The sequence below is a fragment of the Anabrus simplex genome, chromosome 1, assembly GCF_040414725.1.
Source record: "Anabrus simplex isolate iqAnaSimp1 chromosome 1, ASM4041472v1, whole genome shotgun sequence".
NCBI classification, from domain to species: Eukaryota; Metazoa; Arthropoda; class Insecta; order Orthoptera; family Tettigoniidae; genus Anabrus; species Anabrus simplex.
The window spans coordinates 1,232,177,695-1,232,204,959 of record NC_090265.1 but is presented as its reverse complement, the minus strand read 5'-3'; the positions used below and the strand labels follow the sequence as shown (position 1 = coordinate 1,232,204,959).

General features: G+C 36.8%; 1 protein-coding gene across 1 annotated transcript in view; it reads left to right on the top strand.

The window, feature by feature from the left end:
• The first annotated feature begins 5,771 nt into the window (after positions 1-5,771).
• The window catches only part of LOC136877834 (GATA-binding factor C), a 581,506-nt gene continuing 560,012 nt past the window's right edge, over positions 5,772-27,265 (top strand). The window contains exon 1 of the mRNA XM_067152035.2: positions 5,772-6,124. Within this exon, the coding sequence (XP_067008136.2) occupies positions 5,772-6,124 (353 nt within the window). The remainder of the gene's footprint in view (positions 6,125-27,265) is intronic.

The following is a 27,265-nucleotide window of genomic DNA, read 5'->3' as shown; positions in this document are numbered from 1 at the left end:
AAAAGAAAAAAGAAGAATACAGGCTATTTAGAATGGAAGTCGTATTTACATTTATCTTTCTGTTTTTCAAACTAAAGCGTTGTACGTTTTCTCCAGTCCTTTACGCCTAGTGTATTAAAACTACTAATGTTAACAGAAGATTTAAACTTCAGTCTTATGTTTTAAAAACATCTGCATTCATAAGCTTAATGATTAACTTACAAGTTTATGTCAGATATAGTTGGGTTTATCCAATTAGGCCTACATCATCTAGTTTATTAGGAATTCAGAGTAGAATCGCACATTGGCTACAAAGATAAATTTTCATGCAGGATCAGTATGGCAGTGCTACTGTAGAGATGCCCGGAATGAAATTGACTGGATCTCCTAGTAGGCCTACATGGTTCGATGATGGCTAAAAGTATACGAATTGCTGTTGTAATAATGAATCCAAATATATCCTGAAATGAAAATGAAAAATGTGGGTGAAATGGAATTTTATCTGTGTCTCTATTTAATCCCAAAGGGTTATTTGATCCACTTTGGTGTAATAAGAGTAAATGAACTATTAACATTAAACTTACAACAAAAATAAAAGAGAATACAAAAAATGAAAAATAGTAGGCCTACTGACGTTGCGTTGTCAACAACGAACCATCCTCGAAGTCATTGTACGAGATCAGTCCCTAAATCGGGAATTACTGACAGTATCATTCATATCATTTCGGTATTGATTAAATTTAAGCGTGTTATTTATTTGTAGGCTAAATGCTTATTATCCTTTGTGGTTTTAAAACATTATATGAATTAATATCATAATTCTAATCTAATTAGAATCAGAAATCAGAATAAATGAAAGATTATTCCTCTTGTTGCTTTTTTTTTTCACACCGTTATGCCCTACTGAACAGCACGCTTGAACTTACTTAGCTGATGATTTTGCGTTCTTCTCTTCCCAAAATCTCTTCATCCTCTCACTGAGATTCTTCTTACGTTCTTCTGTCCAGGTTTTATCAGTTCTAGCTTTTGTCTCCGCGAAACAATGATTATTAATCATTGTTCTGAAAGCAGATCGGTTCTTCCCAGTTTCCTGGTTGATGGTGATTTCCTGAAGATCTGATTCTATTTCATTTAGCCTGTTGTTCTTGACTTTCAGTGTGAGGCCAAGATTTAGAATTATTTTGGTCAGTCTATCATTGTTCATTCTGAGAATGTGACCGTGAAATTTCAACCTCCTGTTCCTGATAGTGTCTGAGATTTTTTCAGCGTGGCAGTACATTTCATGAGATGTCCTTTTCATCCATACTTCCTCTGTACAGACTGGGCCGAAAATGTTCCATAAAATTGTTTTTCCTTGCTTTTCTATATTTTTTATCAGTGACCTACCGCCAGTGATGAAGGTTTCCGATGCGTAGGGCCTATAATGCTTCCTGTTTTATTACTGTATTATAATGTCTTAGTTTTGTTTGCCGAGATACGGATTTTTTGTTATAGCCTATGTGTTCCAAGTGATTCGATATGCTTTCTGTAATTTAGTAATTCTCTCCTTATTTGCTTCACGATTTAATCCAGAAGGTTGATTGATTTCTCCAAGGTATTTGAATTTATTTACTTGGGAAATTTGTCCAAATTTAGTCATCATAGCTTGCCCATCTAGAAACCGAGAGCCTCCTTCCAATGCACTGGGTTTTTTCATATGATATTTTAAGTCCTGTTTTGGCTGCAATTTCATGTAGGTTTTTGAGGGAGTGGATTGCTTCTTGCCTATTATTAGAAAGAATTGCCAGGTCGTCTGCAAAAGCTAGACACCGCACGTGAATTCTGTTTTTCAGTTGTCTACCAAGAGTTATTCCTTTGACTTCTTTTTCCCAGCTTTTGATTACTTTTTCTAGAACAAGATTGAACAAGAGAGGTGACAGTCCATCTCCTTGTCGAACTCCTGTGTTGACATCAAAAGTCTCAGATATCTCCACTAAGAATTTAACTTTGGAAGTAGTGTCAGTTAATGTTTGTCTGATCAATTCTCTTGTTCTTGTTGTTGCTATTATTATTATTATTATTATTATTATTATTATTATTATTATTATTATTATTATTATTATTATTATTATTATTATTATTATTATTTTCCTTTCGGATGAATCAACTATGGGATACGAAAGTTAATCAATGTTGTTGTTGCCGCTGCTTGTACGTTCTTCTTCTTAAGCCTATTATTATTATTATTATTATTATTATTATTATTATTATTATTATTATTATTAACTTTATTAAATGGACATCCTACTTACGAGTTACCAAAATGATTATAAGTTATCTGTTCTTTCAAGTTAGATCCTTAGACTGTCATGTAACATGGTGTGTTCTGTATTCTCTCTGTATACGACCAGCACGATGCATGCCTTTCATATGGTTGCTTTTTGTCTGGCTGTCAACTGCCAAGTTACAAAGCCAATTCCCCCTTTGGTAGGCAGTACTAGCAGTATATAGCCAGGAGGCGTTGTCCTGGTAACCCGAAGTGAGTCGAAGTGGAGTAACGAACATAGCCGAAGTGTGAGTATAATGGGTTTGTGACGACCTGTGTATCAGTATAGGGTTCAGTTGTGCGCCATAGCCGATGCGCGTGAGTCGAAGCGACCGGGGCCTTTACATGATAGCAGCTGAGGACCAAGTTGAACCAGAACAACACCGCACGGCTACACTCCACTTATCTGGCATCATCATCAACTATAATCTAGTCATTCCCGCATTTAGTGAACACTCAAGAATAAATAAATGATTGTGATAAGTGTCATGGGTGTTTAAATAAATCGTGTTGTCTGTGAAGTGTTCTACGAATATTATTTAATCGAACGAACTTTTAATCTGATTTCAATAACAGCATTCGAACCTAAAACGAAAAAATAATCTCGAAGTGTGAATACTGTGAATTGTTATTTGATGAGGGCTACTGTGTAACATCGGTTCACGTGTGGATATTGTGCACCTACGAATTTGAATTAGAAGGTACGTACTATTTTCACTAGCCATTTACAGAAGTGTACTTTTTATTTTTGTTTCGCGTAGAAGTATTTGTTTACTTCGTGTGCAGGTGTATATTTTCCGTCAGCATGAATTTAGTGGTCTATATTTGATTTTAATCACTTTCTTCTGAAATATAAGAGGACTGTAACCGGTATTGCAATAAATTGGTTGTCATTTTAATGAGATTCTAGTTGTGCGGTGACAGGTAGAATAATGACAGATTATAGATTTGCTAAAATTACGGGATGCTTCATTGTTTCGAAATCATCTATTTGCATCATACTGTAATCATACTGATTTAAAATATCTGAAATGTTGTAATCTGATCTAATAATCCATTTCATTGAAAATTTCCAGAAAGTATGCGTTACGTTTTAGTTTGTCATGACTTTATTACTAATTATTTCACATTCACTATATTATGTAAATAATTTGACGTGACAGTATGCAAAGTCATTTTACTGTTTGTAGTGTTTACAGTTTAAGAAATAATTAAATTATTATTTATTTATGCCGCAAATAACTGAGGATAATTTACTGGCGAAAGGCACGTTACTGCGAAAAGGAATATCCAAAATCAGTATGCCTAAGTGATTTATAACTATCCAAAGTTGAATAATTTCATCACAGTTTTACTAATGATATAGCCTGCGTAGATAAGCAACCTGATTACTTCAAGGTCGTTTGCGATATTATCTTTATGGTTTCGTAATTGATTTTATCAGACAGCTAATAAATTAATCGAGCATTATGATCTGATCTCAAGTGCCTATAAGCGTTGAATGACAGCTCAGGTTTCTTATCTCAAATTCTACTGTGACTGTCTACATGTTAATACCTGATCTTCAAGCACAGTACGGTTCAAATATATATTTCCTCAATAACCTACTATTAATATCACTTGCGTTTCTTTTCCAGTTCTACCTAGATAACATTGTATGAAGTAATATCATTAGATTATTGATTTACGGGAGGAATTTCTTCGAAGACGAATCTCTCTGAACTTGCAAATGAGAAGGCGTGGCTTTTAATTTGGGGGCAGAATTCTTTTGAAGTTTGCGGACTTTTTCCGACGTTCTTGTATTTATGAATGTCAGAAAAGGACGGGGTGCATATTACCCTCCTCGAAGTCTTGAATGTATGGCTGAATTTTAAACGGAACTTTACACTATGACACTTGAATTGTTAGATTGTCGTGAGCTCCGTACATAGAATTTTCACGCGAAGATACCGCACCTACGTCTATACATATGCAAAGAGAAAAACTCGTTTCATCACTATCTCTATGTGCATTATATCCGGAATGTCACACTAGTTATAAACAATAGTCCTTGTTACAAGATTCTTGATAGTTTGTTTCTGTTTATTATTATTATTATTATTATCTGATATCATACCAGCACACATGAACCTACAACCTTCGTTTTCAAATTGGCATTGTATTAGAACTGTTTACTGTTTTTGCTAGTTTATAGGCTATAGATGATGTTTAAATGTATTTAGCGCAGATTAGTACTTTTTTGAGATATAATAATTTTGCATTTTAGTTGAAAGCTAAAGATTCTTTCGTACAAATCTAAATGGTTTTTTTAACAGAATTTTTTGCGAAATAGGATGGTACGGTATTTTAGAAATATCTCGATTTTACGATGATGATCACATGTCTTATTCACTGTGGACCGAGATATTTTTATTAGGATATTGTAACGTCAATTTCTTTTTGTTAAAAGTCTCTCGCCAATTTCTGTATCCAATCTTATATACATTTTTTATTCTTTCTGAATGAATGGATGACAAAAAATAAGATTAATGAAAATGTATGTTATCTCTCAATCTAGCTGGTTGCTTTCACTAATCACTCCACAGACTAGTGTTGTTATCTACGATGATATCACTGATTACGAGTCGTTGACTGTCAAATGTTACTATAGTACTCCTCATTCCCTTGATGTTCTTGTTTGAAATGTGAGTTTTAAGGAATTTATTATTTATTTATTTATTTATTTATTTATTTATTTATTTATTTATTTATTTATTTATTTATTTATGTATTTATTTATTTATTTATTTATTTATTTATTTATGTATTTATTTATTTATTTATTGTATTTAAATTTGGAATACAAGTTTTATTGAACTCTGTTTTTGTCTGTGTGCAGGCCGATGTCCGCTGGAGCCGACCCGCAGTCTGCCTCAGTCGAGCAACAGTAAGGCCACTGATCGCGCCCGGCTCCACGCAACAGAGTATGTCCGTGCTACAGCTCTTCCCATTGTCGGTCAACAATGCATTGGAGGAGGATGGACTGCATGGCTATTTGATTGCTGCTTCAAGATAATCATCTCTAGTTGTTGAAGTCAGAATCTCCATCACTCACTTCCCATTGTTGCTTCGCATTAAGCTCAACAGCAAGAAGCTAACATTGTCGAGTTTCATTTCAGAACATCATCGTACGGTAGTAATGATCGCAATGAGGTGGACAGTTTTGATGAAGACTTGTCATTAAAAACTGCGAAGTGGTGGGCAATGTGAAAAACTCTGTTGAATACTTCCGTGCCGTGTTCTTGATAAGAAGTTGTTGGTGATTATTTGACAAAGCACAATGTTTAATAAACATTATTTTTCGACTATTCTCTTGTCGTAATAGTGTAAGGGACATCCTTTTACACGGAAAGAAATTCACGACATAGGTGGTGGATTAGGAAATTTGGCTCAAGTTATTTTTGAAACTGATTAATTAGTGGAAAGACAGTGTTGAGTGTAAACAATCATGGATATGACCGCCAGTGAAAACGGACATCACCATCACCACCGATGGTACGAGACACCGCGACTGGGGGTGGTAGGCCACCACCAGTCCTCGCCATCCGGTTCCAATAGTCAGGGAAACATGAGTGGAGGACTAGATCCGAACAATCTCTTGTCCGGAGCCTCCTCGGTGAATGATGGCCATCAGGATATGTCGTCGGCCGTGGCTGAACACATGTCATCGTTCTTTGCCGCTCACCATCACTCGAGTCTAGCGGCGGTAGCTGCAGAAGGGGGCGGTAGCCATCACCACCGGGCTGCCGCGGCGCGCTATTATCATCAACAGATGCACTCGCCCTACGCCGCGTCGGCAGCGTCGCATGGTGAGTACATTACTTGACCAGTATCATAGAACTACGGCTGGAGCAGTGTGTTTCACAATGTTCTTAATGAATCCTTCTAGACTTATTATTTTTGGTTTTATGTCGTCAAAATAGTACATGATAGCGCCCAATTATAAATATGCAAGTTCTTTTCGTGAGTTCGGAACGTGATGGATTATTTTTACCACTATTTGTTGCCCCCTTCTGCTTCAAAGTGTAGTCTATAGTTTGGTTATTTCGGGTATGAATGTAGAAGGGGAAAACGAAGGAATGGGGGTTGAAATTTGCCTTCAAAAGTTGTATTGATTTACGGTAGTACGATACAGATATTACATTTTAAGAATGAATAACGTATAGTCGTTCAGAGTTCTACTGAATATTATTATCATGTTTAAGATTTTTCGTAAACTTCTACTTTCTTGTTGTGGTGGGCGGAGGACGTTCTGATCTTCGTATTCCAGTCTTGCGTACTTATTCACCTTATCTGCGTAAAATGCTGCGTGGAGTGCTGTACCATGCCACTATTTCCCAATGATGATAGTATTATTCTAATGTATATCTATTCATTTGCCTTTAAGATATTAAATAAATTTATGTTCACTGATTCAATATAATGCTTGAAGACTCAGCATCTAGGTCATCAGCCCCTTGGTGATTAATAAGTTACAGCCTAGGACAGGCGATAAATATTTCAGTTTCGTAGATGCTCTAGTTTTGAATGTAAAATGAGTGCTTAAAGTTAGACATACTATATAGTAAAGGTGCTAACTGGGAAGATAGTGTTGTACCATATCCATTAGCCTATACAGAACTATAACTTAATCAGAACTCGTAATGTGTGTTGTAACAGTCTACTAATTCAACATCCGAGATATGGAAACATTGTGTCACCGTACGTGTATTTACTTATCAGAACTCAATCTTCGAGCTACGCATTCTGATAGGTTTTTGACCTTGCTTTCGCTAACTTGCTGGTCGCCAGTTTTCAATTCAGTTAGGCCTACTGAGATTTTCTTGGATTTGAAGTCGTTCCGTATTCTCTTAACATTCAGTATTCTAGTTTTTTGTACCAGTTCATTTGGGGTCGAAATATTCAGCGTGATGAGAGTAATCTCCTCCTTTGTTTCAGCCTATTCATCTTATTCTCTTGATATGCGCAGTGAAAGTCACCACGGTGTGGATTATTAATGGTTACTTTCATACATCTTCTACAATAATTCTGCATCTCATCACCGCGAAATTGCTCCAGTATTGTTGATTACTGGATTGTAGCATCTCTTTTATCATAATTCTTCCAGATGCTAAATCACGTACAGAGATCCCGATGACCACGAATTTTCATCTTTTCTGAAAGGTGTTTAGTCACTATGCCTATGTATTGTATTGTGTTATAATCAGAGGACACATGTCCAGTATACCCTCCAGTTGCATGAGTATTACCAGTATTTATTATGTTTAAAAGGTATCGTGTTAGGGGGTTAATGTGGGAGGACCACGCATCCTGCCCTTGCTCGTCGCAGTCATACGATGTTTATAGAGTCTAAACGGGATAATAAATCCGTATAACACGTACAATATACGCTACTTTCACCAGGATTTTCTCACAGAACTTCACTGGAGTACTAGGGTTAAATGGTGTTACTCGCTGTGACATTTACTTAATATCAGGTCTATGCATGTTCTTCACGAGCTATTCTTATTAAAGATTACAACACCTTAGTCGTGCTTACATCCTCCTTTCAACACTTCTGCTCAAATAGTTTGTAATCATGGAATTCTCGCGTATAGTAGGTGCTAAGCACTTCACGTATAGCGTACTACCTGTTAATGTCCAGAAGTGTTATATTGAACTGCACATAAATAATGTGGGTTGTTTTCTAAATTCAGTACCAAGCCCCTATTGTTTATACAGCATTTGGACTTAATTATTTTATTTGAGTGCCACATCAGTAAACAATATGAACGGGTAGTAAATTCTGCAGGGGCCGCAAGGATTTAGCCTTCCTTGTGATGTTAGCTGTTGACATTTTCTTTCATAGTCGACACAGTAGGACTTGTAGAATTAGTGAGAGAGGCAAAAACGGGAACGATGACTGTCTTACAGGACCATGCTGAAGTACATGTGAACGTCCTTGCATTTATATTATTTGTCTTGTCGCATAACAATCGAGTGGGTCAAGGGACGCACGTAGGGCTATAAGATGATTACTTCATTACTGGTATATTCGTCCGTAGAGAGATAGGGATCCCGATCTGCTTCTAGCAACATCTACCTTAACGAAGGTTGCACAGAAGAGTTCTCGATTTTCGGTAGCGCTCTTGTAGTAAGATCTTAATTTTCAAAGACAAGAAGAACATTTTGATTCATTGGTTTAATATGGGAAGCTGTAGGCATTTAAAAAAAATGAAATGGCGTATGGCTTTTAGTGCCGGGAGTGTCCGAGGACATGTTCGGCTCGCCAGATACAGGTATTTTATTTGACTCCCGTAGGCGACCTGCGCGTCGGGATGATGATGATATGATGATGACGACATATACATCCAGCCCCAGTGCCAGCGAAATAAACCAATGATGGTTCAAATTCCCTACCCTTCCGGGAATCAAACCCGGGACCCCTGTGACCAAAGGCCAGCACGCCAACCATTTAGTCATGGAGCCGGACTGTAGGCATATAATATAGCCGTGATAAAGATTGGATTCTGTTCCTCCGTGAATCTGACACTACGGTACTTTTCATAGTACCGCCTCCTTTATTGCCCTTCTTTCGAACATGAGACGCATGGTATTAATAGAAAAATTACATTCGTATTTGTTTAAGAATCACTATACACAGGCTAGTAAGTATGCCCTACTTTCTAGTCCATCAGGACAGTTTCTCTTATTCGAACTTAACCTCTAGGATGCCCTCTCAAATTTATTTTAAGCTCCCCTTTATAGTCTCCCAAAGACAAGTAGAGATGTACCAAGAAGGAAACTGTATTACCTATATTAACCTAGGGTTTAACTGGTAGGACATATCTTCAATGTAGGGAGTTCAACACCGTTTAATGCGAAATATTTATTAGCTGTTCTGTCTTAGATATAACTCCAAATTTCTATGCAAATGAAATTGCCTTGAGATCTTGATGAGCAACGCTGGTAGCTACAATATAAGTCAGTAATTGGTCTACGTTATCAGACAGTGTCTAAGAAAGCACACACAGATTTTTATCGGTATATTGTGCGATTCAATTATCTCGTCATACTGCTCTGATGTTTGAAATATCGAAGTTTGTATTGAATCACACGAAGGCAGATATTTTAAGATCTGGCCATTGCAAGGACGATATAATCCATTGAAATACTGTCGGTCCATTTTTTTTCACCAAAATGAAACTTGATCACAGGTATTTCATAAGGCCGCAACTATTTATTGATAATTGTTTCGTGTAACAGGCTTAATTGTTGATAATACGCGAGTCAGTTTCTAAGACGGTAGTTTATAACATTATAATGATGCAAGCAGGGGAACTGTTGTCTACTATCAAAGTGTTCCAACGAGACTTACTACGGAGGTCTCATAGTTTCCAACTGTCGTCGGTATCGTAACTGGCATAATTATCGAAGTAATCTCTTGTGGCAAGCGATTTCAGAAATTCTACCGAAGAGTTAGTGCAGTATTTAATCCATCATACAGGGAATATAAATTCGTAGTCATGCTGTTTAGTGTTTGGAAATTACCCTGATTTGGCGTAGTTTTCGGGCGAGATGTAAATTTCTGAACGTTTATCACAACTTATACCGGTATTATGTATTTGCGACCTTCTGCATTCGATTCCACGGACAATCATTTGGCTATCTCTATTGAATTTTAGACAATATTTTGTTCCATTTCACAACAGTATTTATTTATTATTTTATTTTATGAAGTAGTTTTAGTTTGGACGACCGAAGGCGATTCTCCAAATAAGTAAAATTATAATGGCATGTTCGCAATTCCTCGCGTTCAGGTAATTCAATAAAACTGGGAAGCATTCTGTGTGGAGGAATGTGAATTGGTATTCTTCATAGTATTAGGGTGAAATTCAAGTCCAATGCTCTACCAACATAATATGGTTTACCATGCGTTAAACATTTGTTTAATTCGTTTTGAACTGCGTATTGTCTGTGATTTCTTTCCAGTTATGAACATGATCATTTGTGGTTATTGGGAATATTTCAAAGTTCTGCTTCTAGTGTAATATCTTTCCTTGTATGATATACGTCTAATAACCAACGTATTACTTATTGCTTAATAAACTCAGGGATTATACTGAAATCATTTGAGTAAATTACCCTTGAAGTTTAAATGTATTAATCGAAAACTTGCCAGGATTGTCTTACAAGGTTTGAAATTTCCAATCGATAATACACGTGCAGATTAATAAAATATTCAGTAAAATGTCTTTTTTGATGTCCATAAAAGTTTTAGCAAAAATAATTTAAGTTACGAACCTTTATCAAGCAGATTACTAAGTTGCAGATCTTGGATTGTACTGTGTGTCCTTTTATTGAGTAACCTGCCCTAGAAGGAAGAGGAGGGTTCAGTTTTACAGGAAGTTATACTAGAAGCAGCGGGGTGGGGTTACCTGAACTTCCTCGACAACGATATTGCCTAACGACATCCGGAGGGCTGTTGTTTCCCTGAGTACAGTGGGCTCTTCGCATTCCTCAAGTTTTGGAAATTCCCTTAAGCTGTTGTGGGGTCTTCTGGGTACTAGAGAATGTACTGTGACTGTCAAGGATACATCATAAAACTGTCCTTTTTAGGAGAAAGTCTATCGAACATTTCTCAGTGACTTGGTTGCAGTATTTGTGAGACTTTCTTGTGATGGTATCGAGCCATTTGGTGAGTTCATAATATTGTGTGGCTGATACTCCGTTGTTGTAATCGAAGACTATTCCGGGGTACGGATGTAACCAGCTGGCAAGATGCATCAGGGTTTGACAATGTACAGCGGGTGTAAGCATTAAGAGCGTTGGCAGATGGCTGACGGGGTCCGGGGTTACAGCTCTGCTACGCACCTACAACGGATTTTATTATGGTTTTCTCTTTCATTGGTCCTTTACACAGTAAGTTACTGGCGAGTGTGTTGATAAGGTGAGAAAGGGTGAGAGTGCTTCGTTGACGATGGGAACCCTGCTGAAAGATACATGAACTCACATTATCTTCTTTTCATCGTTATAGATTACTGATGCTCGCGTATTGTATTTTAGGGTAATAAAAATAGTGTATTGTACATTTACCTAATCTAAAATGGTAACAAATCTTTAAAGTTCAATTTTGTGAACTGCAGACGTGTCGGTTGCTTTATTAAAGCAGTGGTTAATGGCATAATCAAATTTCCTTGTTTTGCGAAGAATCACCAATAAGATAAATGGAAGTTCGTGCGCTAGGTATTCGCTTTATGAAGTTGAGCGAAGCAAAATCTTTCGTTTATTGCTTCAACTTTCGGGCTACCTAGTGATGGAGTAATTTATTTTCTTAAATTCCACCAGTAACGGTGGTAATCGATATTCAAGAGGAAAAATATAATTTCATTGTTAGAAATTATCTCAGTTGCCTACAAACGGTCACTGAGTGTATTACATTTATCATCCCTTTGTAGAAAATTGACAGAGTGTGGCGCTAGAAGTAATCGTCGTCATCAGTAATCACCACATCTACACTTAGAGATGTCGCAAATTATTTCCGAGAAGTTGGAAATTTATTGAACATCTCCTAATTCATAGTTCCTCCTCCTATACACAAATATTTGCCCCAGTTTGTCCTCTTGAGTTAACTTTATCTTCATATTATGATTTCCTACTTTTAAAAACTCCACTCAAGGTTATTCGTCTACTAATGTTATTCCACGCCATCTGTCCAGTGACAGCTCGGAACATATCACTTAGATCAATCAGCTCCTCTCCTTACTCTGAAGTTTTCCTAGCCCAAAGTTTACAACATTTTTCGTAACACTACTCGTATGTCGGAAATCACCCAGAACAAATCGTGCTGCATTTCTTTGGATCTTCTCCAGTTCTTGAACCAAATAATCCTGGTGAGGGTCCTATACGCTATAACTTATACGCGCTCTCCTTAACATACATACCACAAACTTTGAATACCTTCATAGCCATAAGAAGAGAGCTATATATGCCTACTTTATTTATAACCATGTTAACGTGGTTACTCCAATGATTATCTTTCCATAGATTAACACCTAGGTGCTTTACTTTCAACCCATAAATACAGTGATTAAATCTGATAGGACTTTTCCTTTTGGTGAAACTTAAAACCTGACGTTTCACCTCGTTTACCATCCTACCATTGTCAGCCGACCATCTCCCAGCTTTGTCAAGGTCTTTATTTAGTCACAATCCTGCAACTTCTTTAGTACACTGTACAGTATAACATCATTACTCCTAGGATGGTCTCAGATAACCACCATTGCCTTAGTTTGAATTTGGCTTTTCCACCCGAGTCATCATGTGTCGACATGGATGACTGTACAGAAGACTGTGTAGTTCTGATTCATGTATTTTCTAGTCAATTTTCTTGTTTGTAGACTGGATTTGGAAGAACTTCGAAGTGGGATTTGAAGTGCAATGTTCACAGCAACAACAAAAGAAATCTGTACAGTGTTTTCTAACTGTTAAAACGTCCGGCTCTGTGGCTAAATGGTTAACGTGGTGGCCTTTGGTCACAGGGATCACGGGTTTGATTCCCGGAAGGGTCGAGAATTTTAACCATACTTGGTTAATTCCGCTGGCACGGAGTCTGGGTGTATGTGCCGTCTTCATCATCATTTCATCCTCATCACGACGTGCCTACGGGCGTCAATTCAAAGGACCTGCACCTGGCAAGCCAAACTTGTCCTCGGACACTCCCGGCACTAAAAGCCATACGCCATTTCATTTTTACTGTTAAAACGGTACGATGTATGTCTGTGCTCGCACAAGAAGCTTTACTGTAGAGTTTAGTAATATTGCAGGTGAAAAGCTTATTTACTTAGGGTAATAGAAATTATTACTGGGTTAAAATCTTACTATTGGACAATGTATCCGACTTCAATAACTATCTTATTTCAAAATATTTAACGAATGCTAATTTTAACCAAGAGTCCTCCGGAGATGGTTTTGATTTCCATCTTCTCAGTTTGTGCGGCTTCTGTTCTATTACTCACCAGAAGTTCGGTTTGTCAATCTAAATAAAACATAATAATAATAATAATAATAATAATAATAATAATAATAATAATAATAATAATAATAATAATAATAATGAATAAATACATTTCAGCATTCTAAAACACGTTCCTCTGATGAAGCCTATTGAAAGTAGCCTATAATTTTAAATTCTTGTAACTGCTCAATGAACAAGTAAGTAGTGTGAATTCGACACTATGTTGCCCTCAAGTAGTAAGGTAACTCTAATTAAAATATCTGTAAATTACGTTTCTAATTATTCTTAACCTCCAGGCCAAATTCTGCTTACGCCACTGCCTTCGAGTAACCACAGGGAAAGTTTTCAGATTACTAGAACCTGAGAATAACATTATACCGTACCCCCTAAAGTTACAGTATGTCAGTGTGTTTACATATTGTTAATATAATATACTTCAGTCATAATTACTCCTGCTTGTTTAAGTATAGGATATAGTTTATTCAGACGTGGATAATAGTGATCGCATTATATTTATAAGTAGACTATTGTTCTTTCTACATTTCAACACCTTAAACATGAATATCTGCCTTGTAAACAATAATTGAACTTCCCTTTTCATTTATATTATGGGATGATGAGTACGTTTAGCTATTCGTTTTACAATATAAAATTTCGATATTGTACCTCAGTGTACGAGCTGACAACCTTTAGTGATAATTAATACAAGTCTAAAAGTTCGTTACGTTAACGTTGAGATGGAACTTGCTTTCCCAATGAATGTGGTGTCGGAAGTTGTGATTTATGCAGGTAGCCTACAGGTAACTAACTGCAGGACAAAGAGAGCCTCACGTTAGATTGCAGTTGGTAGGGGCGATCGGTCTGTATGTAGAGTATGTAATACGTGTTAACATAACAGCTGTACAAAACGATCGATTGCGTCTGAGTTTGACTTACATATTGCTTGGACATCCGAAATCAATAAATTTAGGTAGTATTTTGATGATGTCTGGTCAACATAACTACTTTATAACGGAGTTTAGGGTTCCTTTTGTAAAATATTGAGTAGTTATTGTCGAGGCAGTTAAAGGCAGTATCCTTTCTTAATTTGGCTATGGTGTAAATCTTGCATCGTTAGGTTGAAGCTAACTATCGCAAGTAGACCTACTTATACGGATGACATCTGCTAATAATTTTGGCTGGATCGGGAATAAACGCTGAAGGAAAAACTGAGGTGAAAAGAATTGAACTTACTCGATCAATATTGTCCGTATATACCTTAAAATTTGGTTTATTGTCATTTTAAAAATATTTATAACTTTTATAGTTTTTTCTCTACTGGCAGAAATGCTATATTTTAAAATTGTCGTACCACGAAGAACTGAATGCCAATAATTCATATGTAATTTATAATACTTGTATATTTATTGTCTTTATGTCTATGAACTCTCGTGGAATACTAGCCGAGCAACTTAAATGTAGAATATGAAGGAATTAAAGTTTTAATGTCTAAACTAAAACTTTCTTTAGGTTATCCTACACATCTCTAGGGTCACTGGAGCCACCCAGGCTCATGTTGATTTAGGCTGTGGATTTAAGGCCGGCTGTCCTTCCTGACACCAAATGAAAATGTCATCCCAGAATCGACTGGAATTCGAACCTCAGCCTTCCGTTTGGGAAGCCAGCAGCCTAGTCACTGAACTAACCACGCCCCTTCTCCCTCTTGAGAGCGAGTTTTTAGTAGTTCTCTTTTATTTTATGTATTCGTCACCAGCGTGGCGCATATTTTTGCGGGGGTGGGGAGGGGGTCGGTGTAGTAGTTAATACCGTATATGAGTATTCCATATGTTCAACCAAAGAGCGCTAGTCCGTTTAATAGACTGGGATATCAGTAACTCTACATTCTCATCCTCTCCCGACTTTTATTATAGCATTTCTATTATCAGGCCTTGTTTATTGTTGTATTTATTGCTCGCATACTCTTACTTATCTTCCAAGTTATATTATATCTCCGGGAAGGATAATAAGTGTCGAGATATATTTGTAAAATAATGCAGCTTCTCTCTCTGAACGGATATTTTCCGAGTAAAAATCACTATCTTAGAGCATCTGTTATGTATGGACGTGAGATTTATTACCGCTCAGCACTGAGAGGCTGAACACATATCCACCGCAAGTCCAGTTCTGCACATCGCTAATTGTACCTCAGGGATCTACCTAATGAATTGGTTCACAGACTTTATGCATCCTCGTAGCATAATTATATTCTTAGGACTCATTATTCATAGTTATATTCTTAGTACTCATTATTCATAGTTATATTCTTAGTACTCATTATTCATAATTATATTCTGCACTTTACGTACGATTTATATTATATAGATGATATGATATTTTTTTAAAGTGTGGTTAGTTTTGTTAATGGTATTACTGTTACTTTTGTCCATATTATCATATTATTGTCATCAGTAGTTATTATTAAGTGTTCTAGGTTAAGACTGGTTAAGTGTAAGAAAGGGAGTACATCCCTAACTTTGCCAGGATAAATAAAACATATTACTTACTTACTTACTTACTTACTTACCGTTCCTTTTTACTATATGAATCTACGTTATGGTTCATATTCACAAGATGTACGGGATGCCGATCGTATTATGCTCAGTTCAAGGAATAACTAAATAACTAGTGACCATCAAATCTATATTTTGCTCCATTCAAATGTTTTACTTCTAAAATGGCCTACTGCTGTTTTCCAAAGAATGGTCTATGTTAGGCACGTTTCAAGCCACGTACTAAAATGGGTGTTAGTGCCGGGAGTGTCCGAGGACATGTTCGGCTCGCCAGGTGCAGGTCTTTTGATTTGACAGCCGTAGGCGGCCTGCGCGTCGTGATGAGGATGAAATGATGATCAAGACGACACAAACACCCAGCCCCCGTGCCAGCGAAATTAACCAATGATTGTTAAAATTCACAACCCTGCCGGGAATCGAACCCGGGATCCCTGTGACCAAAGGCCAGCACGCTAACCGAGCAGAACATGCCACGTAATGAAAAGTATGAACAGCCGATATTTAACAAACTGGGGAGAGGATCATCTCAGATTAAATTGTGATATTTCACTCTTGATACTTAATACTGCAACATGTTCGAAACGTCGGCAACAGGGCACGGTTCAACCTGGACGGAGAATGTACATTTAACTATAAATAAGTTGATGCAGGCTATTCTGGATGTATTCTTTTAAACAAAACAATAAAAGTGCCAGTTTGAAATTTACAGCAGTATAAAAACGATGGAGAAATTTGAAGTAGGATAACTTAAGCCGATACATCTGAAAACGATGAAAATACTGTTTTATTGAGGTAGAAGTCGTTTCTAAAGTGAAGGTAGCGGTCGGGGTGGTAAAATCATCTTCAGAACTGCCTGCGGTGAAATTCGAACACACTACCTCCTCGAGTAGAAATTCACAGCTGCACAACCCATACCGCTTAACCAACCCTCTCAGGGTAAAAAGTCGTTTATTATTCTCCGGCAATGTATACGAATATATGTAGTTTTCCATTTTTTTAAAATCAAGAAACACTAATTACAGCATTATTGACATACTTGCGTTAACGTAAAAGGAAGAACAAGCAAGGAGGAAAATGAAGAGGCAATGCCATTGACTGGCATTGTGGTATCCTATATAGTTCCTTGGAATATTCGTCTGACACATAGACCACCACACTCAAGAATATTCAGTAATTATGTAAACTTTCCCAGCTATTTAGTAGATATAATGTATGAAGTACAGTGTTTGATGTACACCATAATTAAAAATAACTGTGCAACATGCGAGTCTTAGCCCTACTAATGGACTATGGGTATCCTGTTTATTTTATCGCAAAAACAAAGCGTTAAATATTCTTGATTGTTCCGTACTCTTATTTACTTTCACGTATCTTTCATAAAAGCTACAGGGACTAATTTTAAGCTTCATTTTGTAAACATTATACATCTATCAACCATTAACTGTCGAATTACTAAAATTATGAGAAAATTAATATTCACTCATACTACCTGAGATGAGTTATTTTGTTCCTTACTTATTGTCACCTCAACATTTATTACCACGTTCAGTTATAATTCAACCGCTTGCATTTCTTCGAAAGAAAAGATAAATGACACAGTACATTACAAGTCGGATAAGTATCTCCAGAAGTATTCATGTCAGTCGTTTGTCACGCTTAGCGTTGGATATATTTAACTACTGTGGAAAAAAGAATTAAAAAATTGTCTAGTCACAACAAATCGTACAATAAACTTGGAAATTAAATTATATCTTCTTTGCCTGATAATTTAATGTATTTACGTCATGCTTCCTGTAATATTATTATCAGTTAATCGCGTACGCAATGGTTGAATGAGAGATTACATTTTAATTATAACATTTCGTAAGGACAGATTTCTCGACATTTATATTTCTTAAGATGCAGAAGATGATGCAGGTGTTGTTATTAACAGTTCAAATCTTATTTTAACAAATTGAGAAACTAGAATAGCTATCCGTTCGTAATTTGTTTTCTTTTTTATTTACGTTATTCTGCAGAAGTTCAGATTTGGAAACCGAAGTTCAAAATACATAATTTTCAAAATAGATAAAGCGAGTTGTATTATTCCCAGAGTACATAAATAAGAATGTATTTATTTTAAGATATAAATGAAGAAAATGAAATATATGCACCAAGTATAGGAAAGGAAAGTCAAACATCTCCACTGAATCAACATTGTCCTAATCATTAAAATGTAGGCCTATACAATTATAGTTGAGCCCACCATCATAGGAATATTAAGTGACCCTCCAGTGATTGTGTGTAATAGGCTATGAACTATAATATTATCATAGACATTCAAGCTGATGGAAATACCTCTCAGCGTATACTACCTAACCCCAGTGAATTGTTATATTGTACAAATATTTTGTATACATTTGCCACTGACATAAGCAATATGCAATGTATTTCTGCGTTCTTTAACGTTAGAACCAAGTTCCGAGATGATTATGAAAACACAGCTTTTAGCGAGCTGCTGTCGGAATACGGTATTGTAAATCTTACATGTGCAGGTATTATGTCTTGTGATGTGCATGGTATTTTTCTAAATACGAAATGTTTTAGCCTTATGATACATTTACGCTTGGTTGTAACTACACGTCGTTTAATTATAATGCAATTGTAGAAAACCTTGTGGATATTTTTTCATTAAACTTGAATCATCTCTCTTCTAATTATTGTGTAAATGGCTCATATGTAATGATTGTTAACAAAAATGCGGGTTTCAGTTCTGCACTCCGGATTATACTGCATAATTGAGAAGTATCTCCGTAACGTAGAAGATATCCTACGAAACCGTTTTCGAAATCCTCTTCAATAATTTTACTGAAAAAAGTTCAGGGAAAGAGTAATATCTGCGTATGAGAGGGTATGAATGGCGCAGTCAGTTATTTCTTTTCCTTGTGCTCCTAATATAGTGGGCTCAATTCACGCTGAAGTTATTTGAGGGAGTTTAACAAACAGTGTCTTGGTTTCCGACTCATATGTTTAGAATCCAACGAGCAAAGCTCACGTTATGGGGTATTACAGAAATAAATGTCCGGCTCCATGGCTAAATGGTTAGCGTGCTGGCCTTTGGTCGCGGGGGTCCCGGGTTCGATTCCCAGCAGGGTCGGGAATTTTAACCATCATTGGTTAATTTCGCTGACACGGGGGCTGGGTGTATGTGTCGTCTTCATCCTCATCACGACGCGCAGGTCGCCTACGGGAGTCAAATCAAAAGACCTGCATCTGACGAGCCGAACATATCCTCGGACACTCCCGGCACTAAAAGCCATACGCCATTTCATTTCATTTTACAGAAATAAATGCTTGTAGCACTGGCACATAAATAGCAAGAACAAAATTACAACGCCACGGAGAATCTTAAAATCTGTACTTATTGAAGGGGACGTACAACAAATAACATTACTTTATGTTTATACTTTCCGCTAGCCTATGGATCAGCGGTAGTGTGTCAGCCTCCGAATCCCCCAGATTTCGGTTTCAAATCTGACAGAGAGTAGTTGGGTTTTTGAAGGGCTAAAAGAAGTCCATTCTGCACTCCATGTCATACAGTGTCGGCATTAAGGAGATCTATGGTGACATATTTGTTGTTTACCCGATAAAATCAGTTAAACTCACCTATTGACCACCCAACAGAGATCTGTTTCTCTGCCATTTGTAGGGTAAAACGTGAAATCGAAATTATATGTTTACTGTATTCATCTCATATTTTTAGAACCCAACGAGTAAAACTCACGTTAAGGGGCAATACATAACTGAACTTGTAACACTGGCGCATAAATGCTAAGAAATACTTCAAGATAATGCACATAATTTTATAATTTACGAATATGTTCATATTATTGGAAAGAAAGAGATGTTAAATTTTTTTTAAAATTGATTGGCAGAATTAAGTTCATCAGGTTCTTGAACAGAAAGTTTTCCCAGCATCGGAAGCCTAAATGGCATCACATCAAAATATCTGCGCACAGTAGTTCACGCTACACAATTTTTATTATCATTGTTATAACTTAAGAGGATACGTGTGGCCGAAGAAAACTTATGTTTACGAAAATCTCAAATTTTCTACTGTACCGTTGACGACTGTTACACGTGATTGTGAGGCTTTAATGCTGCTCATCAAACGGATAGAGCACTTCACACTGAGCTAATCTCTGATTAATCTTGACGGCTCTTGAGTACATGTCATTTACAGTTATTAATCAGAGATATAAGTTAAATCTGTCGCTAACATTAGTGATCTTATCTGAGTGTGTTTGTGTTAGTTCGAGATTATAAATCACTTGTAGAAATGTGGAATTTAGAATCTTGTTACTGATGCGATAGTGTTGAGATAAAAACGAAATAACTTAATTACAAAGTCAATAGCACCTGTCACACCTCAAGAAAGAAACAGTTTGTCTTTTATTTTGAATAAAACTAAGAATACTGAGAGAAAGACGTGGGAAACCATCGTTCTACTCCAAACTTCACAGCAGCGGTTCTTTATAAAGTATTATAAGTTTTCTATAAACTTGCATGCTTTGGACGGTGAACATTTCTGTAAAATCTATAATAATAATCATTATCATCATCAACGATCAGTATGCAAGTCTCTGTGAATTAAATAAGCACCTCCTCTACTTGTAATTAGTTCCGTGGCCTCGTTTAAGTTTAATTCCACATCTCTCACCACTATATCATCAAAAACTGAGTCTTAACTGTCGATGCCTTGGTCTCCCTTTACTTCTCTTACCCACGACAGCCGAGTCCATTATTCCCCTTGGTAACCTATCCTTCTTCATTCACCTCTCATCTCCTCACCACTGAAGCCTGTTTGTGGGAACATCTTCATCCGCAGAGTGTATTCCTAAATTTATCATCTCATTTCGAGTACCCTACTGTCATTGTTCCCACCTATTTGTATCTATAATCATTTTCGGCACTTTGATGCCAAATACTTATGATAAATGTATGCATAAGATGCCCTGAATCCATCCAGCTTTCACTCCCGTACAACCAAGCCGGTGTAGAACAGACCGATGTATTGATAGTTTCGTCCGACTGCTCTCATCTTCCTCACATATTATTATTATTATTATTATTATTATTATTATTATTATTATTATTATTATTATCCGACTTCTTGACTGAATGGTCAGCATTGAGACCTCCGGTTTAGAGGGCCCGCGTTCGATTCCCGGCCGGGTCAGGGATTTTAATCACATCTGATTAATTCCTCTAGCTCGGGGACTGGGTATTTGTGTTTGTTTTAACACTTTTCCTTTCATATTCAGACATCGCACTACACAACCAACCACCACAGAAACGCGCAATAGTGATAACATCCCTCCATGTAGAATTGGCGTCAGGAAATGAATCCGACCGTAAAGCAGGGCCAAATCCACATGTGCGACACAGTTCGCACCCGTAACCCGCAGGTGTGGGAAAAATGGTAGAAGATTATTATTATTATTATTATTATTATTATTATTATTATTATTATTATTATTATTATTATTATTATTATTATTGGCTTTACATCCCGTAAACTACTTTTAACCGCTGTCAGGGCTGAAATTTTGTACGGATTTTGTACCGCAGGAATTCTTTTATATGCTTATAAACCTATGCGTACCATAGCCTAAGACTATTGGATTTATGACAATGGAAGTAATACAAATTGAGTGCATAACTCATCGCGAGTAAAGTTATTTTGTCTGAATACAAGTTTGTTGAATTTATAGATGAACTATTTTAGCCGGAATCGCGTTTTATCTTCTAGCTTCGTCCGTCTTTATATAACATCAGGAACTACATCTGTACAAATGAAGTTATAGGGCATCCTCTGTCTGAAATTTCGTTGTTTCGCCATATTTTCAGATATTTATCCGTTTTATGTCAACTCAAGACTCGTGTTTGTTCCACCATCATGGCGAAACGGCCTGACAGATCTGGATCAAACTTCACATTTAGTGAATACTCATCCCGGGGAAGGTTTTGATATGCATATGATTTAAGAATCTCTGAATAGACGTGGTGTTTATAGGAAAACCAGAACAGCTTTCTTCCATTTTCTCTTACACTACTGATAATCTGTAAAATCCGTGGGCTCTTTGTGAAACGTCCTTTCATTATAAACAACTTTTGTTATGTACATAATTTCGCTTACTCTTCAAATGACGGAGAAAGTTAATATTTTCTGCGGGTCTCATGCTCTGCATGGAGTGACCGACCGACAACCAACCTACAGGTTACCATGGCAACGTCTCTGAATGCTTGCCAGCAGGGAAATACCGTATTGCATTTTCGTCATCACTCCTATCAACTCGTGGTTGTTCCGTGGGTAAAAAGCAAGAGAGGCTTCAATCGGCCATTCTGCGGAATATTGGCGGAATACTGTTAGAGGTTACAATCGTCCTCGAATAGCACTCAGGGGCGCTGTTATTATTTGAACAGTACCACGGAGTGTAGCACATTATTTCACACCGTAATGTGCTATAATTTTTAGTGTATTTCTACTCTACTTCTCTTTTTCGCTTTAATTTCTAGCCGCTTGCCTTGTCTCTTTAGGCTTAACACCATGTCATCTTATCTGTTTACCTAAGAATCCCTGCGCCTAAATTTCTCCATACGATCACAATTTATTGAGGGGTATTTCATTTTGCAATACAGTACATTCACTTGGTATTTACATATTTGTCCTATCCGGCTGTCCTCAGTGATAATCCTATTTTTTATTAATTTCTACTTTCTTAAATGTATTTTTTTTCCTTAATTACTCTGTATGTATGCGAGTGCTAATTCTGAAACCTGGACACTCTTTTCTCCGAGGAAAAATTCCAAGCTGTTCAAACGTATAATTTTTTGCCCCTGAAAATATCGAAATATGGATGCATTTTAATAACGGTGCAGACCTTCGTTTCGGGGTAATTGGTGGCTAAACGGTATGTCGTATTACAAAACAGATAGCACAATCACTGTTCAATTTGGAGAGATCTATAATTTAGGTCCTATGACGTATTGTCATGTGTCGATTGTTGATATGTTAGATAGCACTGCATTTCTCGATTATAATCAAATCTCTCCAACTCGATTGTAACTGGCATTAGGAAAAGGGGCCTGTCTTTATAAAAACTCTCCATATCTACTGTGAATGGCAGTTGCCATGTGAGCCTGTCGTTATCGTAGAAACTCCCGGACTCGATTGTGATTGGCAGGAGGAAATGTGGCCTGCCATTATCCTCAAACTTCCCCAATGCCTACCTTACATCGGAAACAACGTATGGCGTCCTCTCTTGTTTTCTTTCTCAGATAGCGCTAAGAGACATGCAATTTAATATAATCTTATTTACTGTCTTTACAGTAATTTACGGAGAAATCCGTATACAATGTAAAATACCATATCGAAGCACGGGCACATTTGCTAGTATAAAATAACTGGTGTCTATCAGTGTGGGCAGACATTCTTTTAGCAAAGAATGTAAATTTAGTACAGATGAGGATGTGTAGTTATTCTAATGGCTAATTAGCTGGCCAATGTTCAAACATAACGAGCATCGTTAACATAGACTTGCGGTGGTGTAGTGACATATCCTGATTCAAACTTCAGAACGACAATTCATCAAGTGGCAATTAAAATTTATGAACATGCTCAGTTGCCAAGTTGTGAATTGCATCTGGTGATTTTACTGGCGAAACAGGAAGCTTAATAGTATTTCCACGGGAGCTGAACTAATAAGAATGGAAAGGTGATCTCAGAACTCTATCTCAGTCTGCTATTACTTTTGCTTAGCCCTTTTCCACCCAGCGGTCCGAGATCAGACTCTTCACTTGTGATACCTGCAGTATTAGGTTTCCGCGGTCGAGAATTCTTCAGATTTCCCTTTTTGACGCGGTCTTTAACCGATACTTTCATTCCTTGGGAATCTTCCTCGTTCTGTTTCGATTATTGGTTAGAGTTCAGAGAGATTTATAATTCGTTTATTTCATCCTTTAAAATTATAATAAAAATTGCCGCCTTCAACAATAACTCGACAACATGCACTAGCAGCAGGGCTTTGCAATTGCGTCACTTAAGCTCATGCGTACAACTTCACCGTTCTCATAATTTAGTCTTGGGACACGACTCTCATTTCAAGGGGTACCACATGCTACGAGAGAGATGATGATCAAGATGTCCCTAGTCCCTAAATAAAGCACGAGCAGCATTATTTCACATGCACCCAACGATTATACTAATTTGTTTATGCATTTACGAAATATGTACAAGTAGGTCTATATTCTCACATAGACTACATTAACATCGTTCAGGCTGTAGTGATAAAATTAGTCTATAGGCACTAAATGAAAACAAAGGCACATAACAGCAGATAGACTAGAAATGACATTGGCTGCCGAATGCTAGTCTCTTAATTTAGTGCCACCTGGGCGATTTATGCGTCAGTTTCGAGTTCCATTTTATTCGAACGCCAAGAATTTGAATTTTGCAGACAGGATATCGAATTCATGAACTAGGATTCTTTTTTAACAAGTCAACTTTCACGTTAATGGATTTCAAAAATCTATGTCTTGACCAGAATCGGATCCGTGTTCTTAGACGGAAGAATAATAATGGTATTGGTTTTACATCCCATTAACTATTTTTACGGATTTCAGTAACATCTTGGACGAAAGCTGCTAACTAGGTTAATACCCAACTACCAAGCCGGTAACATTGCGGAATAAGCATAGGTTTCCATAGAATGTAGTACGGTTAGTGATCTAAGTAAGCATAATAGTACCGAGCTCGATAGCTGCAGTCGCTTAAGTGCGGCCAGCCAGTATTCGGGAGATCGTGGGTTCGAACCCCACTGTCAGCAGTCCTGAAGATGGTTTTTCGTGGTTTCCCATTTTCACACCAGGCAAATGCTGGGGCTGTACCTTAATTAAGGCCACGTCCGCTTCCTTCCCACTCCTAGCCCCTTCCTGCCTCATCGTCGCCATAAGGCCTATCTGTGTCGGTGCGACGTAAAGCAAATAACAAAAACAGTAGTTTTTAACTAATAGTATTTAGTTAGTGGCTAACCAGTAAACATAAAATAGTACATTTTCTGAGCACAACTGATAGGGACACATGGAGTGAAATCCGAAAACAGAGTGAACTTGAAAGAAAAGTGTTTTCACTCACATAGTTTGGTGTGATTCTCAGTAGACCGTGATTTATGTTGTCCTTAGTATTTCTTTTCGAGAATGTGTTCCAATGAATGATGCCACATTACAGTACAGCACTTGGTAATTGACAACTACTTCATTGTAAAAATTCTTCATTAACCCTTTTAGTAATACTATTTTGCTGTCTTAAAGAAAACTTCGGGGGGAAACTTTATCTGCCTCAATGCTGATAATTATCAATTACAATTATTTACATTTAAATTTAGACCATAAGAATTTCATGTGCAACATGCATTTTTTCAAATTTTGAGCTACCATCGATACTGAATATTTCATAATGACATAAGAGATAATTATTCTACTGCACTATACTATATATGATTATACGAGTATAACGCGATAGTTGTGAATGCGAGAGTTGTACGTCCAGGCAAGCAGTTAAATTAGGAATATTTGGCCATTTTGTTCAAGTAATGTTCTTGGTAAATAAAGCCAAAATAACTTACAGCAAAATTTCGTAATAAAACTAGAACTTAGGAAGTGGGAGAAATGAACTGTTATATTCGAGGATTAAAAATTGACAAAATGGAGTGATTTTATTGTTTAGTTTTCATCGAAAAATGTTTATATTAATATAGTCGTTTGTATGACAAAATATTGAGATATGAGTAAAGAAGTTGTGGTGGTAATCTACCTAGGTAACTTTCTTGGAAACCATTTAATGCATATCGGAAGAAATTCCATACACATACACTACAGTAATATATTAATGACATTGGGGACAATTCTGCCATATGATTTAGGAAACTATAATTATGAAATTTTCCCCGAAGAAACATGTTCGCAATTAAATTACGTTAATCCAGCAATTTTGTTCATTTCCTGTTCTTATTAAACGAATAAATTCATAGCCGATGTAGACTCTGTCGGCTACTCTCCGATTCTTTCTCGGATGTATTCATTTTTCAAATAGGCTATAAGCTCATGCTATGTACAGTACTGAGGTAAATAAGGGCCTATAGCGAATATTTAAATAGTTTATTAATGTATATATGCGTGTGTATGGAGTTTTATTCAAATAATAAGTTGGCGTAGGTATCCTCATGTTCTTGAATGTCCACAGTATTAGGCCAGACATTGCACGCTTGCATGAGCATATATCTCGAACGCTTAAACGATCCGTTCAAAGTTAAGGGCCATGTTAAGGTATATCAGTGAAGCTCTCGCATAAGCTTATTTTTTGCTATTTAGAGTGGAAGGGAAGGGGTAGTGTGCATCGTTCTTTGCTAATTAGTGAATTTCAAACCGTTAAAAATGAAATTAACTCTGTTAACTAGGTTAGGGTACTGACGTGAAAGGCATTCTATAATCATTTTCATGAAGCACTCAGTACGCCCAGGAGAATCTCAGAATGAATTTATTTGTTCATTTAGGCTACGACAGACATCTGGTGAACATTATTACTGTGATTTAATTAAAATAAATATTTTTCTTCTTGTTCGAAGCGTGATTAGTGCAGTTTGTTGGCTGCTGGCTTTTCGCCTAGATGGCCGTGTTTCGATTTGCGGTCGACTAGAGGTTGTAATTTTCACCTGAAAATTCGCGCGGGGTCATGCTAGGAATCCGGACTTAAAATCTCAGGGCAAAACCCAAAATGAACTAGGTGGCTCCAGCGATCCCAGAAATACCAGGGATAAGCTAAAGAAACTACACTACAATATAGATATATATATTCAAAGAATAAACACTTGCCCCATAAGGTGGTTGTCCATGAGGACAAAGTATACGAAATGCATTTATGATTTCAAGGCTTTGAGGACTAGATTTTTCGTCAACGACTCTCATAGTTTGAATCTTGAGCAGAATTCTTCGAAGAACTTAGGAATTGTTTCTCTTGCACCGATCATGAGGCCTATAACCTCGATGTTATCCAGGCCATATTTACGTCGGTAGAAGAGGATAAGTTGGTACGTATATTGTATATTTTCCACTTCACAGCCAGCTTGTCAGATAATCGTACTTTTATTCGTTTTTATATCGATATCAAACTTTTTCACTGACAATACTGAAGTAAATCAAAACAAGGTTTTTCGAAGAATTATTAGCAAAAATATACACATCAGAGCACATTTCAAGCAAAAGACTACGATGTAATCGGGGAAGAATCGTAAGCGTGAACATTCTAAAGGATAAGAATTTTATTAGAATGAGTGTCCAATGGTTTTATTAAAGACTTCT